Source organism: Vulpes vulpes, chromosome 9, assembly GCF_048418805.1.
Source record: "Vulpes vulpes isolate BD-2025 chromosome 9, VulVul3, whole genome shotgun sequence".
Lineage (NCBI taxonomy): Eukaryota > Metazoa > Chordata > Mammalia > Carnivora > Canidae > Vulpes > Vulpes vulpes.
In genome coordinates this window covers 107,485,097-107,497,284 of record NC_132788.1, presented here as the reverse complement: position 1 = coordinate 107,497,284, position 12,188 = coordinate 107,485,097, and the positions used below count along the sequence as shown (strand labels likewise).

At 58.8% G+C, this 12,188-nt stretch overlaps 1 protein-coding gene across 20 annotated transcripts in view; it reads left to right on the top strand.

Moving 5' to 3' along the window:
- The first annotated feature begins 4,624 nt into the window (after positions 1-4,624).
- Positions 4,625-12,188, top strand: part of CELF5 (CUGBP Elav-like family member 5) — a 49,281-nt gene continuing 41,717 nt past the window's right edge. For 16 of the 20 annotated variants that reach the window (XR_011994514.1, XR_011994513.1, XR_011994512.1 and 13 more), the window contains exon 1: positions 4,625-5,322. Coding sequence is in view for 12 of the 20 variants with exons in the window: in XM_072721821.1 (XP_072577922.1) it covers positions 5,064-5,322 (259 nt within the window). In the remaining 8 variants the exon portion in view is untranslated. Of the gene's footprint in view, positions 5,323-5,389; positions 5,930-12,188 lie in introns of those variants that run through there. The other 4 variants (XM_072721839.1, XM_072721849.1, XM_072721829.1 and 1 more) reach the window with 4 other exon arrangements.

Genomic DNA, 12,188 nt, shown 5'->3' with positions numbered 1-12,188 from the left:
CCGAGACGTCTCCTTACAGTTTGCAAAGTGCCTCCTTCCAGCTGCTGTAGGGAAGGGTCCTGCATCGGAGGTGGGGGAGATCTCGGGGCACACACGGGAGCCAGCGGTGCCACTCAGGGCCGCCTCCTGCACACTTGGGAGCAAGAGGCTTTGACACAGGGGTGTCAGTCCCCGGGGGCTTCCGCTCAGCCAGGGGTGGGAATGAGGGCAAGATTCAGGATTTAAGTGAATTTGTAGAGGGTGTGGAAGCTCCGTGTCTGTTGGCCACCGTTATTTCGGGGCTGGGGCTCACCCCACTCCCCATGGGCCGCACCACGTGAGCCTCCCAGCTCCGCTGCACGGAGCAGCCCCTGCCCCTCCCCACATCTCATGGACGGTGGAGCTGGGGCCCAGAGAGCTCAGGCGATTGGCCGCCGAGGCCACACAGCGCTCACCACCTTTTGTTAGGGTTAGAGCCCCATCCCCTAAATAGGGTTTCCCCAGAGGGTGGGGGGCCCACTGTGATTTTCGGGGGCGGGGGGGTTGTTGATGGAGGGCCCACCCTTTCCAGCTGGCCTGCAGTTTCACGGGGAGAAAGCCTCTCCAGTGCTAACGGGTCTCTAACGCCTCTAATGTTTACTAATCGCCCTTTTGAACCCAAGAGAGTGTCAGCCTCTGGTTTAAACCTCCTAACAAATACGATTTTCGCCACCTATCTAATAAACCACAGTCCTTTTTTTTTTTTTCTTAGATTTTATTTATTTATTCAGAGACAGAGAGAAAGAGAGAGAGGCAGAGACACAGGCAGAGGGAGAAGCAGGCTCCATGCAGGGAGCCCGATGTGGGTCTTGATCCCGGGACTCCAGGATCACCCCCTGGGCCAAAGGCAGACGCTCAACCACTGAGCCATCCAGGGATTCCCCCACACACACACTTTAAAAAAAATTTTATTTATTCACTAGAGACACAGAGAAAGAGAGGCAGAGACACAGGCAGAGGGAGAAGCAGGCTCCCTGCGGGGAGCATAGTGTGGGACTCGATCCCAGGACCCCGGGATCATGACCTGAGTCGAAGGCAGACGCTCAACTGCTGAGCCCCCCAGGCGTCCCCAAACCGTATTCCTTTTTAAGGCAGCAACGTAGATTTGCTGTTAAAATCAATTTATTTAAGTTTGTTTTGTTTTTAAAGAACTGACTGAGGAGCGCCTGGGTGGCTCACTCAGTTGAGCATCCAGCTCTTGATTTCGGCTCAGGTCGTGATCTCGGGGTCGTGAGCTCGAGGCCCTCATCAGGCTCCACGCTCAGCGCAGAGTCTGCTTTAAATTCTTTCTCTCCCTCTCCCTCTGTCCTGCCCCCACTCACAGGTGAGGCCTCTCTCTCTCTCTCTCTCTCTCTCTCAAATAAAATCTTAAAAAAAAAGCTGATTGATAATAAGGGAAAAATGTCATATAAATAGCACCAATGCACCTCACCAGCACCAAGGTGGTTACTTACTTAAAAGAAAAAAGGAAAGGACAGAATGACAGGTGTCGGCGAGGATGTGGAGGTCGGAGCTGGCGTCGTGCACGGGTGGGGGGACGTGAGAGAGGGCGGCCGCCGTGAAGTCAGTCGGCAGCTCCTCAGAGCGTGAAAGATGGGTGCCTGTCTGACCCGCTGGTCCATCTTCGGGGTGTGGGCCCCACAGAGCTGGGTGCAGGGACTCGAACAAGTACCTGCGCACCCATGTTCCCGGCAGCAGGATTCAGAACGGCCAGGACGCAGAAGCCACCCACGCGTCCGTAGTGTGTCCATCCGTACAGAGGGAGGTGACAGCCAGCTACAGCCTGGCCGGGCCTGGGAGACGGAGGGCCCGGTGACCTGCTGGAAGCCTCCTACCCCGACCCTCTGCTCCCACCCCCCGTTTCTTTTGTAATGTCCCAGCTGGCGGGACCCCTGCCGCGATGCACATTGTGACCAGGTTCCCCCCCACCCCCCCACCTCCCCGCCGCCAATGCCCCCACTGGAAGCAAATCAGAGAATCGGCCTGGTGGGCTCCAAATGCTTCCAGATGCACAGGCCGCTTCCCCTGCCCTGCCCCCATCCCTGCTCAGGGAGGTGCGCTGCGGGGTCAGAGAGGGAACTCCAGGGGCGAGCATCATTCGGAAGGTGGACTGCTGAGTGGAAGCTCCCCAAGGCCAGACTGGAGCCGGACTGGGCTCTCTCCCCCGCCACCCGGGCTCCCCCCGCCCCGCCCCCCCAGTTCATTTGAGGTAGAAGCAAGAGGCTGAGGAAAACGCATCTCTAGCTCACAGGGTGCCTGCTGGGTTTAATTTTTGTCCTTTTTACTGACTCTCCTGGCACATCAGAGGCCCACAGGGCTTCGGGCATCGTGCTCCGGTCTCCATGGAGACAGAGCCTGTCTCCGGCCCGGCTCCTCCAGCCCATCCTGGGGCCGAGCCGGGCGGAGCCCAGCGGTGGGATGCTGTAGGGGGCCTCCTGACCCCCCCACCGCTGCTTGCCAGCCAGCCCCGGTGTCCTGCTCCCGTCCGCGGTCCGGCAGGTGGCTGGCTGCTGCTAATAGTCAGGATAATAGCCGTTTATTGAGTGTTAAGAATGTCCCAGGCACTACACTAAGCCTCGCCAATGAGCACTGAATCCACGCCAGGGACTGCTCACATTCTGGTGTCATGAGATGAGCAGGGAAACTGAGGCTTAGGCCCCTACAGCTCGAGGAAGGCGGTGTGTGATCGTGGGAAGTGCGTGGGGTCCAGAGTCCATCCCAGCACTGTTCCTCTGTGACTTGACCTCTCGGAGCCTCAGTGTACCCCTCTGTAGAGTCGGTATAGACACGGCACTCCCCTCTTGCGGTTGCTTTGAGGATTGTGCTGGGGGGAACCAGGGTGAGCTCACCTGGGGAGGAAGTTTAAGGGGGGGGCAAAAACCCCAGCCATCAAGATAATGATTATTTTAATGCAATTAAAAAATAAATCAACACGGCTGACCCGACAAATCCATACTGAACAAAATGTCGATGCTTTAAATAGAACCAGTATTCCCGAGTTTCCCTTTTGGCTCGGCGTGGCATTGTCACTGGCCCTGCCTTTGTTTTAAAATAGAATTTTTAATTTAAAATAAAAATAAAACAAATTAAAAATTAAAATCAGGATCACTAACAGTGCCATGCTGAGCCATGCTGAGCCAGTGGGAAAACTCAGTAATACTAATTCCGTCTTTATTTAAAATTTTGATGTCTTGTTCATTGTACGTTTTTGCATTTTGATCTCTTAAATATCACATGAAGTGTTTTTTATTTTTTTAGGAAGTTTTTTTTTTTTAAGGTTTATGTAGTCACTCTAGAGAGACAGTGCTCGTGAGCAAGGGAAGGGGCAAAGGGAGGGAGAGGATCTCAAGCAGGCTCCCCACTGAGCACAGAGCCTGACACACGGATCTTTTTTTTTTTTTTAAGATTTTATTTATTTATTCATGAGAGACACACAGAGAAAGAGAGAGAGAGACAGAGACACAGGCAGAGGGAGAAGCAGGCTCCCTGCAGAGACCCTGATGTGGGACTCGATCCTGGGACTCCTGGATCACGCCCTAGGCCGAAGGCAGGTGCTAAACCGCTGAGCCACCCAGGCGTCCCTCGACACACGGATCTTGATCCCAGGACCCTGAGATCATGAATGAGGCAAAATCAAGTCAGATGCTTAACTGACTGAGCCACCCAGGCGCCCCCACATTAAGTGTTTTTTAAAGTTCACTTAAGTCATCTCCATCCCCAATGTGCGGCTGGAACTCATGACCCTGAGATCAAGAGTCCCATGTTCCACCGACTGAGCATAGTCTGTGAGAATCTATTTATTTGTGCTCACCCGGGTTGTTGTATGGACCACATGAGTTCCCACGTGTGAAACACCTCGCACAGAGCCTGGCACCTAGAAAGAGCTATGTGGTTTGTTAACAAACAAGTAAGTATACAGCATATTAGAATTAAGAGGGTTTACATGCTGTGGAGGAAAAAGCAAGCCTGAGAAAGGAGGTGAGGATGGCTGAACGATTTTGGAAATGGTGGAGACAGAGAGTGATGAGGATCCAAACACTGAGCCAGCCATGCACCTTCCGGGGAGCCAGCCGTGCACTCCATTGCAGGCGGGGAGCACGGCCCTGTGCAAAGGCCCTGGGGCAGGCCCCTGCCTGGTGTGCTGGAGGAACAGAGAAGACCCATGTGGCTGGGGCAGAGCGGGGCGAGGGGAGAGAGGGAGGTGCGGAGGGCAGGGAGGGGACGGGGCAGGTCCTGCAGGGCCCGGTGGGCTTCGGGGAGGGCTCAGGCTCTCATCTGGGGACATCTCTGGAAGAGTCTTGAGTCGGGACGACATGACACCCATGGAGCACTCGGCCCAAACGTGTCAAAATCCTTTGAGATCCTTTGGACACTACGTGCTCGTAGCAAGTGTGCGAAAAGAACGTCACCTCCGGTCGCTGTTGACAAAAACCCAGTGGTCGCTGTTTGTTTCCTGGTTTTGGTTTGCGCGTGTGCGCGGCTGTTCTGCTGAGACCTTAGGCGACTGTTGCGGGTCCTGCCCGGTCGTGTATTAACTTCAAAGTCCTGAGCCCCAGTGCCCGGCACGGGGTATTGTCAAAGTGCTCCCTTTTGGGTTTCTGGTGCAGGGATGATGATGATGATTATTATTATTATTACCAGCGCCACCGCTGCCGCCACTGTTGTTGAGCCCCGGAGGAGGGCCGAGGGCGGCGGGTCAGCGCCAGGCCCCCGCGCTGCTTTAGCACCTGCCCTGGCGGCGGGGATGCGGGGATGGGGGCGCTGCCCGGCCCGGCCCGGCCCGCGGCCTCGGTTTCCCCGCCCGGGCGCGGGGGGCGCGGAGGCTGCGAGGCGCGCGCCGGCCGCCAGGGGCCGCTGCGGAGCCGCCCTTTTGTGGTCCTGATGCTGGAGCGAGCGGGCGCGCGGAGGAGGGAGGCGGGAGGAGGGCGCGGGGACGGGGCGGGAGGGAGGCGGGAGGCGGCGTCCGTCGCTCCAGCTGCGAGTCCGCCCGCCGCCCGCCGCCGCCGCCGGCTCGGTCCCGCGCCCGCCGCCCGCCTGCGCCCGCCATGGCCCGCCTGACGGAGAGCGAGGCGCGCCGGCAGCAGCAGCAGCTCCTGCAGCCGCGGCCCTCGCCCGTGGGCAGCAGCGGGCCCGAGCCCCCCGGGGGGCAGCCCGACGGCATGAAGGACCTGGACGCCATCAAGCTCTTCGTGGGCCAGATCCCGCGCAACCTGGACGAGAAGGACCTCAAGCCGCTCTTCGAGCAGTTCGGCCGCATCTACGAGCTCACGGTGCTCAAAGACCCCTACACGGGCATGCACAAAGGTGGGCGCCCCGGCCCCCTCCCTCCCTCCCTCCCCTCCCCTCCGTCGGCCTCCCCACCCCACCTTCCGGCATCTTCTCTCCCCCAGCCCTCCTCTCCTCACCTCCTCCCTCTGCTCGCCTCTGCCACAGCATCATCCCCCCCCCCCGTTTCCACCCACCCCTCCTCCCCCCTCTGGGGGTGCAGCTGACAGATTCGAGCTGGCCCCCTCCCCTCCTCCGCCCCCTCTCCCTCCCTCCCCACCTTCCGGCATCCTCTCTCTCCCTCTCCCTCTCTCTTTCCTTTTCTCTCCTCTCCCGTCTCCCTCTACCTCCCATCCTCTCCCCCCCCAGCATCCTTCTCTCTCTCTGCCTCTCCCTCCCATTCCCCCTGGACCCCCACCACTTCCTCCCTCACCCACTCTTCCCTGCCCCTTTGCTGGGGTTGTTGCCTGAACATTGCCCCCCCCTCCCCACCCCCCCACCCCCATTCATTCGGCCTCCCCAGGCCCCGTCGGGGAAGTTTGCACCTCTGGACTCCATTGCTTTGGTCATTTTCACAAAGCCAGGCCAGCGGGGCAGGTCCAGCCAGCCGCAGGGGGCACGGATGCCCAGGACCCCGGGCTAATCGGTAACTACAAAGAAAGCGGGGTGGGGGTGTCAGGGAGCTGAGGTGGGCTGCGGGTGGGCACCGGCCTCCCCAGCCTCCGTAGCTAACATACTATGGTTCGCCCTCCCCCCTGCCCATCCTCTCTGTTTGGATCAGCATCCCCCCCTCCATTTCCCTGCCCTCCCCCTCCCTGCCTCCACCTTTGGCTCAAGTTAAAACTGGCCTAGCCTGTTAGCAATGTGTTGAGGTCTGAGGCCAAAGACGATGAGCCTGGACCGTCCATCTGGCAGAGCGCAGATCCCAGGGTGGACAGGGAGGCGTGGGCGACCTGGGAGCCCAGTGGGGGAGGCAGGAGGGGTGGGGAGGCCTGCCCACCTCCCTCCCACCTGATTCCCTCTCTGATGGGATGCTGGGAGGAGGTGCCTAGGGACGTGGCCCCGGCCCTGGGCTCCGATCATGGGCCCAGTGTCTGAATTACCGTGGCTTTGATGGTTCTCCTGTCAAGTGTTGGCAACTGAGGGTGGGGACAGGGAAGGCTTTGTGCTGGACACCCCTGGCAAGACCCTGGAGGTGCCTGGGGGATGGACCAGGGCCCGTGACCTATTTCAGACCCTGTTTGCCCCCATCTTCCTCTCTGTTGCAGGCATGGGAAGCAGGAATGCATGTTTGTTGAATGAATGAATGAGCGAATGAATGAATGGATGGACGGATGGAGGATGGACCGTGGCAGGCCATAGGGAGAGCCTGGTGGGATGGAGCCAGGGCCTGTTACCGTAGCTAGACCCTCCAGCCGGTATCTGAGGGGGAGAAAAGAAACCCCTCCCATCCCCCACCTCTTTTTCAAATCCAACCATTACCAAAAAAAAAAAAAAAATCGGGCTTGGAAAATCTAATTCCTCTATGTGAACTAGGAGGGCAGGGGTTCCCATTCACCCATGAGTCCCACTGAGGGGCCCTCGGCTGCGTGGAGGGCTGTCTCCACAAGCCCCTACTCCTCGTATGCCTGGAGGGCCCATTTCTAGAAAGATTCTGATGGAGGTTGGAGGGGGTGTCCACATGGCCCCCAAACGTTGAATTGAAAGGCTGAGCTCTGGATCAGGGAAGCTGATGGTGTGCAGTGGATGGACACACTGGGTGATCATTCCCCTTTTTCTCGTTTTTTTTTTTTTTTAATCTCCCTTGGAGCACCCCTCCCCCTCCCCCATCCCCACCTCCCCCCACCCTTGTAAGGAGGAAGGGAGGGACGTTGGCTGAGTTCTCCCCTGGGCTGGAACCTCAGTTTCTCCCACTGTCAAGAGAGCAGGGCCCCTTGAATGTGAGGTCCTGTTTTTCTGGCTGGAGATTGTTGGGATTAGGAGCACCCCAGAGGCTTTCCCAGGAGGGTGAGAAGCAGGAAGCAGGGTGTCCGTGACACCAGCCTGTCACCCTCCACTTCCCAGGGACCTTGGGTGCAGGGCCTGGGCCAAGGGGGAGGGCTTGCCCTCATATCCGCTCTCCGACACCACCCAAGGGTCAGGAATGGACCTCTCTCCTGATCCCCCTGTGCTGGGCCTGCTGGGCCTCACCTGTGGGAGGGAGCTGCTGGAGGGGGGAGGCCCAGCAGCCAGGAGGGAGGCTCGCCCTGGGACCCGTGGCCAGCGGCTGCCCCTCTCTGAGTCTCAGCCAAAGGGAGGTGCAGTGATGAATGGGAAGTCCAGGGGGTGTTCAGGCTCCTCCCGCCAACATTTAGCTGGTTTAGTTCCTGGGGAGCCCACAGGGTACAGGATGCCTGCTGGTGGTGCTGGCTCGAAGCAGCGGGGTGGGGGTGTGGTCCCGGCTGGGGAGGAGGGGAGAGAACCCCCCACCCCACCCCCCGGAGCCTTCTGGGCTCCTGAATGCTCTGGGATCCCGTGGGGGAGCTGGAAGGGCCAGAAGGGGTGAAGTGGGTCACCATGCTGCTGGCACCCAGTGCAGGAAGGACCACCCAGCATCACCTTGTCCTGATGATCGTTAACTGTCATACGTGGGGTCCGTCCAGGGCCCTGAAGGGATGGCCACTGAGGTGGGCTGCGAGCATCAGTGCCTTCCACATGGAAGGGAAACTGAGACCTGGAGGGGCCAAGACTGGCTCCCAAGAGCTGGGACCCCCACTGTCACTCACCTGCCTCCCTCCAGCCCAGGGAATGCATGAGTCTGTCTGTGTGACGGAGGGGTGACAGCTTCCCCAAGCCACGAGGCTGGGCCCCCAAAGATGGAGTCGGGGAGGGAAGGGGCTGTGACGTGAGGGCGCCCCAAGGCCTCAGGGCCTGTGCAGTGGGGTCCCCTGTGGAGACCGAGTGACAGGCAGGAGGGCCAGCCACGCCCGCGCCCGCCCGGGGCTCTGGGAACGTGGCCGTGGCGGGCAAGGGGGAGCCGGGTCCTCAGAAAGAGGGCAGGCCCTTGGGCGCTGGCTTGTTTTGTTTTTAAGAGAGAAAGGGATGGAGACAGAGAGACCGAGGAACATTTAGGGACCTGAGAGACAGAGAGGGACCCCCTGGGCAAGAGCAGAGAAAGAGACGCACAGAGACAGAGACACAGGGGCAGAGGGAGGACCCCCACCCGCAGGCGGGAGAGCAGGGGGGAGCAGCGAGGCCCCGAGGCCGCGTCTCCGCTCAGACCTGCCGCATCCCCGAGCTCAGGCCGGGAGCTGGGGGGCTCCCACTGGCCCGGGGCCCCAGCCAGGGCACAGCGCCCTCAGAGGGGGCCCAGGGAGGTGCCCGGCGTGGCTGCGCTGGCCCTGTCTCCCGAGGGGGTCCACCACCAGTGCCCACCCTGCCCGAGCCGCCCCGCCGCCAGGCCCCCCATTTATGGTAATCGTATATGCATTTGCATGTTAATGACAATATTTGTCTTAAAGCGGAGGTTGTGAGGGGGGCCGCCGCAGGTGGGGGGGCCGGGTGGAGGCCTGTGGTTTCCATGGGAGCACCAGCTGCTCGGCTAGGCGGCAGGAGGGGAGGCTGGAGCACGCTGAGCTCTGAGGCGTGAGATTCGGGAGGGAGCGGGCGCGCCAGCCCGGGGACGGAGGACTGCCTGGCGGGGGCGCCCAGGGAGGAGTCGGCGGGCTGAGAGCGGCGCGTGGGGGTGCTGGGGCCTGACGCCGCACTAGGCATGCACCCCCTCCCCGTGCCTCGGTTTCCCCAGCTGCCCATTGTTCCCTGATTTAACAGGCTTTGGGGAGGCCCACCGGGCCTTGCGGCCTGTGACGGTGGCATCACTGCCGTCTTCCGTCACGCAGAGAGCGTTGACTGAGCGCCTACTGTGTGCAGTGTCTGTGGGGATGTGGGCATCCGCGTGGGCGGCCGTCAGTGCGGGATTCTCGATGGAGTGAACAAGACCTGAATCCATCTACCCGTATAACCCGCATAACCAACATTTACTGAGCACTTGCTGTGCACCAGGCCCCGTTCTAGACCAAGGACACGATGTTGGGCAACACAGATAAAAATCACCTCCAAGACCTGACCTGCCTTCAAATCCCAGCCTGGTGGGAGGACACAGTGAGGAACCAGGAGGCAAAAGGCATTGATGTGAGGGCCGTGACGGTAGAAAACACGGGCCTCCGGGGTCAGCCCAGAGGAGCCCCTGCCCCTGCAGGTGTGGAGACCAGGAGGGCTTCCTGGAGGAGGTGGCCGGTCAGTGTGAAAGAGCAGTTCCGAGCTTGGCCTTGAGTGGAGTCTGGTTTCTCCACATCTTACTGGCAGACCGTGTGGTCCCCTATGGGATCGGGAGACCAGGGGGGCTTTCTATCCCAGAAATAGGATGAGGACCATTCTGGCACAGGGCTGGGCTCATGATGTGTGACCGAGCCGAGGCCTGCAGGGTGAGAAGGATCTGTCGACGGGGACAGGCGTTCCTGGCACAGGGAACAGCATGTGCAAAGGCCAGAGCAGTGCTAACTCTGGAAACTTCTGCGGTGGGAGGTGGTGGAGGTTTTGCCCTGGCGAGGACGGAGCAAAGGGTCTTAGGAGCCCCAGCGTCCCCTTCTGATGTGGGACTTACCTGGCAGGGCTCTTCTGAGGGGCTCTGGCCTCGGGGGTGGGCCCGGGAGCTGTGTCTGGCCTGTGTCTCTCTCATTCATCCCGGACATTAGCTGATGAGAACCTGGCCGTTAGGAATCTGAGGGGGAACCATACTCCCTCAGCCATTCATTCATTCATTCATTCATTCATTCATTCAGCCAACACCTCCTGAAAGCCTCTGGGGCCTCGTCTCGTACAGGGTGAGAGAAGTATGAAGGCTCTCCGATGGCAAGACAGAGCCAGCCATAGCACCTAGGCCAGTGGTCGGGCCCGGGTCAGAGGGAGGGATGCAGGGTTGAGGGAACAGGACAGGGGATCCGGCTGCACAGAGGAGGGGCTTTGGAACAGGAGCTTTGAAAGAGGACGAGGAGCTTGCCTGGTGGAGGAAGCATTTCGTTTGTCTATTCACAGAAGCACTTACCATGTCCCAGGCCCCGTGATGGGCGTGAAACACAGCGTAGAGTCTGCGAGGCAGTGTCCCTGTCCTCACGCATGTGGGCGGAGGCAGGTGGCCTCACAAAGGCTGGGAGGTGTGAAGGGCACACCTGGAGTACAGGACGAATGAGGTGAGACAGGGACTTGAGGCCGAGTCAGCGCGGGCCTGCAGGGCCTGGGATCCCAGACTGAGGCCGCCGAGGAGCCATGAATTTAGAGCAGCGGAGGAATTCAGACTTATGTGGAAAGGGAGCTTTGTGTCTGTTTTCCCTGCCATTGCCAGCCTCTTTCTGGCCTCCCAGCCTCATTCAGGATACGCCTACTGCCTACGCACCTGGCTGGAGAAAAAGGAAACTTCCCCTTGGGGCAAGCCCACACTGTGGGCAAAGAGGAATGCAAAGAGGCAGACATGTGTCCTCAGAGAACCAGTTCCCTTCCCCCACATGTATCACATGAGGAGTTGGGGCTCAGAGAGGGGTAGCACTCAGCCCCAAGTCACATAGCAAGTTAGCTAGGCATCCCACCTCCCAGACTGAGCCTTGACTCACTTTGGAAGAAGAGTGGAGGAGGCAGAGACACAAGTGTGATCGTGGAGATGGAGATTCAGGGTCAAAGCCATCAAGGCGGGCTGACTGTCCTTGGACTAAAGGGGCTGCTTATGTTTGGAAGACACTGACCCAACAATGGTCCTGTTGGCCTGGGGTCATGGGGATCATTGCTGTACATAAGCTCTATGAGGACAAGCACTGTGTCTTCTTTGCCATTTGGAAGTGGAGCATGTGGATGGACGAGGGCAGGGAGGGAGTGAGAGGATGGGGGGTGAGGAGCAGTTGGATGTGGGAGGATGGGCTGGCTACAATATGATGGATGGGTGAGTGAGTAGATTGATGCAAGGATGGATGGATGGATGGATGGATGGATGGATGGATGACAATTTGTGGATGAGTGGACTGGTAGAAAGGACTGTTGGAGGGGTGTGTGGGTGGATAGATGGATGCATGGATGCATGGTTGGATGGGGAGAGGATAAGTAGATGGGGAGGTGGACAGATGCATGGGTAGACAGATGATGGGTGAATGGATGGATGGATGGATGGAGGAATGGGTGAGTAGATGAGTAGGTGAACAGATGGAAGGATGGATGGGTAGACAGATGATGGATAGATGGATGGAAAAATGGAAGAATAGATGAGTGGGTGGTTGGATGGATGGAGGGGTGGGTGGGTGGATGGATGGATGGATGGGTGGATGCCATGGTTGGAAGGGGGAACTGATGAGGAGATGGACAGATGGAAGGATGGATGGGTAGACAGATGATGGATGGATGGATGCATGGATGGATAGAGGAATGGATGAGTAGTTGGGTAGGTGGACAGATGAAAGGATGGATGAGTGGACAGATGATGGTTGGATGAAAAGATGGAAGGATGGATGGGTGAGTGGATGACTGGATGGTGGATACATGGATGGATGGATGGATGGATGAATGGATGGATGAATGGATGGATGGAGGAATGGATGAGTGGATGAGTAAGTGGACAGATGGAAGGATGGATGGGTAGACAGATGATGGATAGATGGATGGAAAGATGGAAGGATAGATGAGTGAGTGGATGGTTAGATGTGTGGATAGATGGAAGGGTAGATGGTAGATGGATGGGTGGATGGATGGATGGATAGATGGATGGATGGGTGGATGGAAGGATGTGTGGGTGGATGCATGGGTGGAAGATGGGTACCTCCCCAGCATCAGCCGCCTCCCTCCTCACATGGTGGGTGGGAATGACCCATCAGGTTTGCAGTCTGACA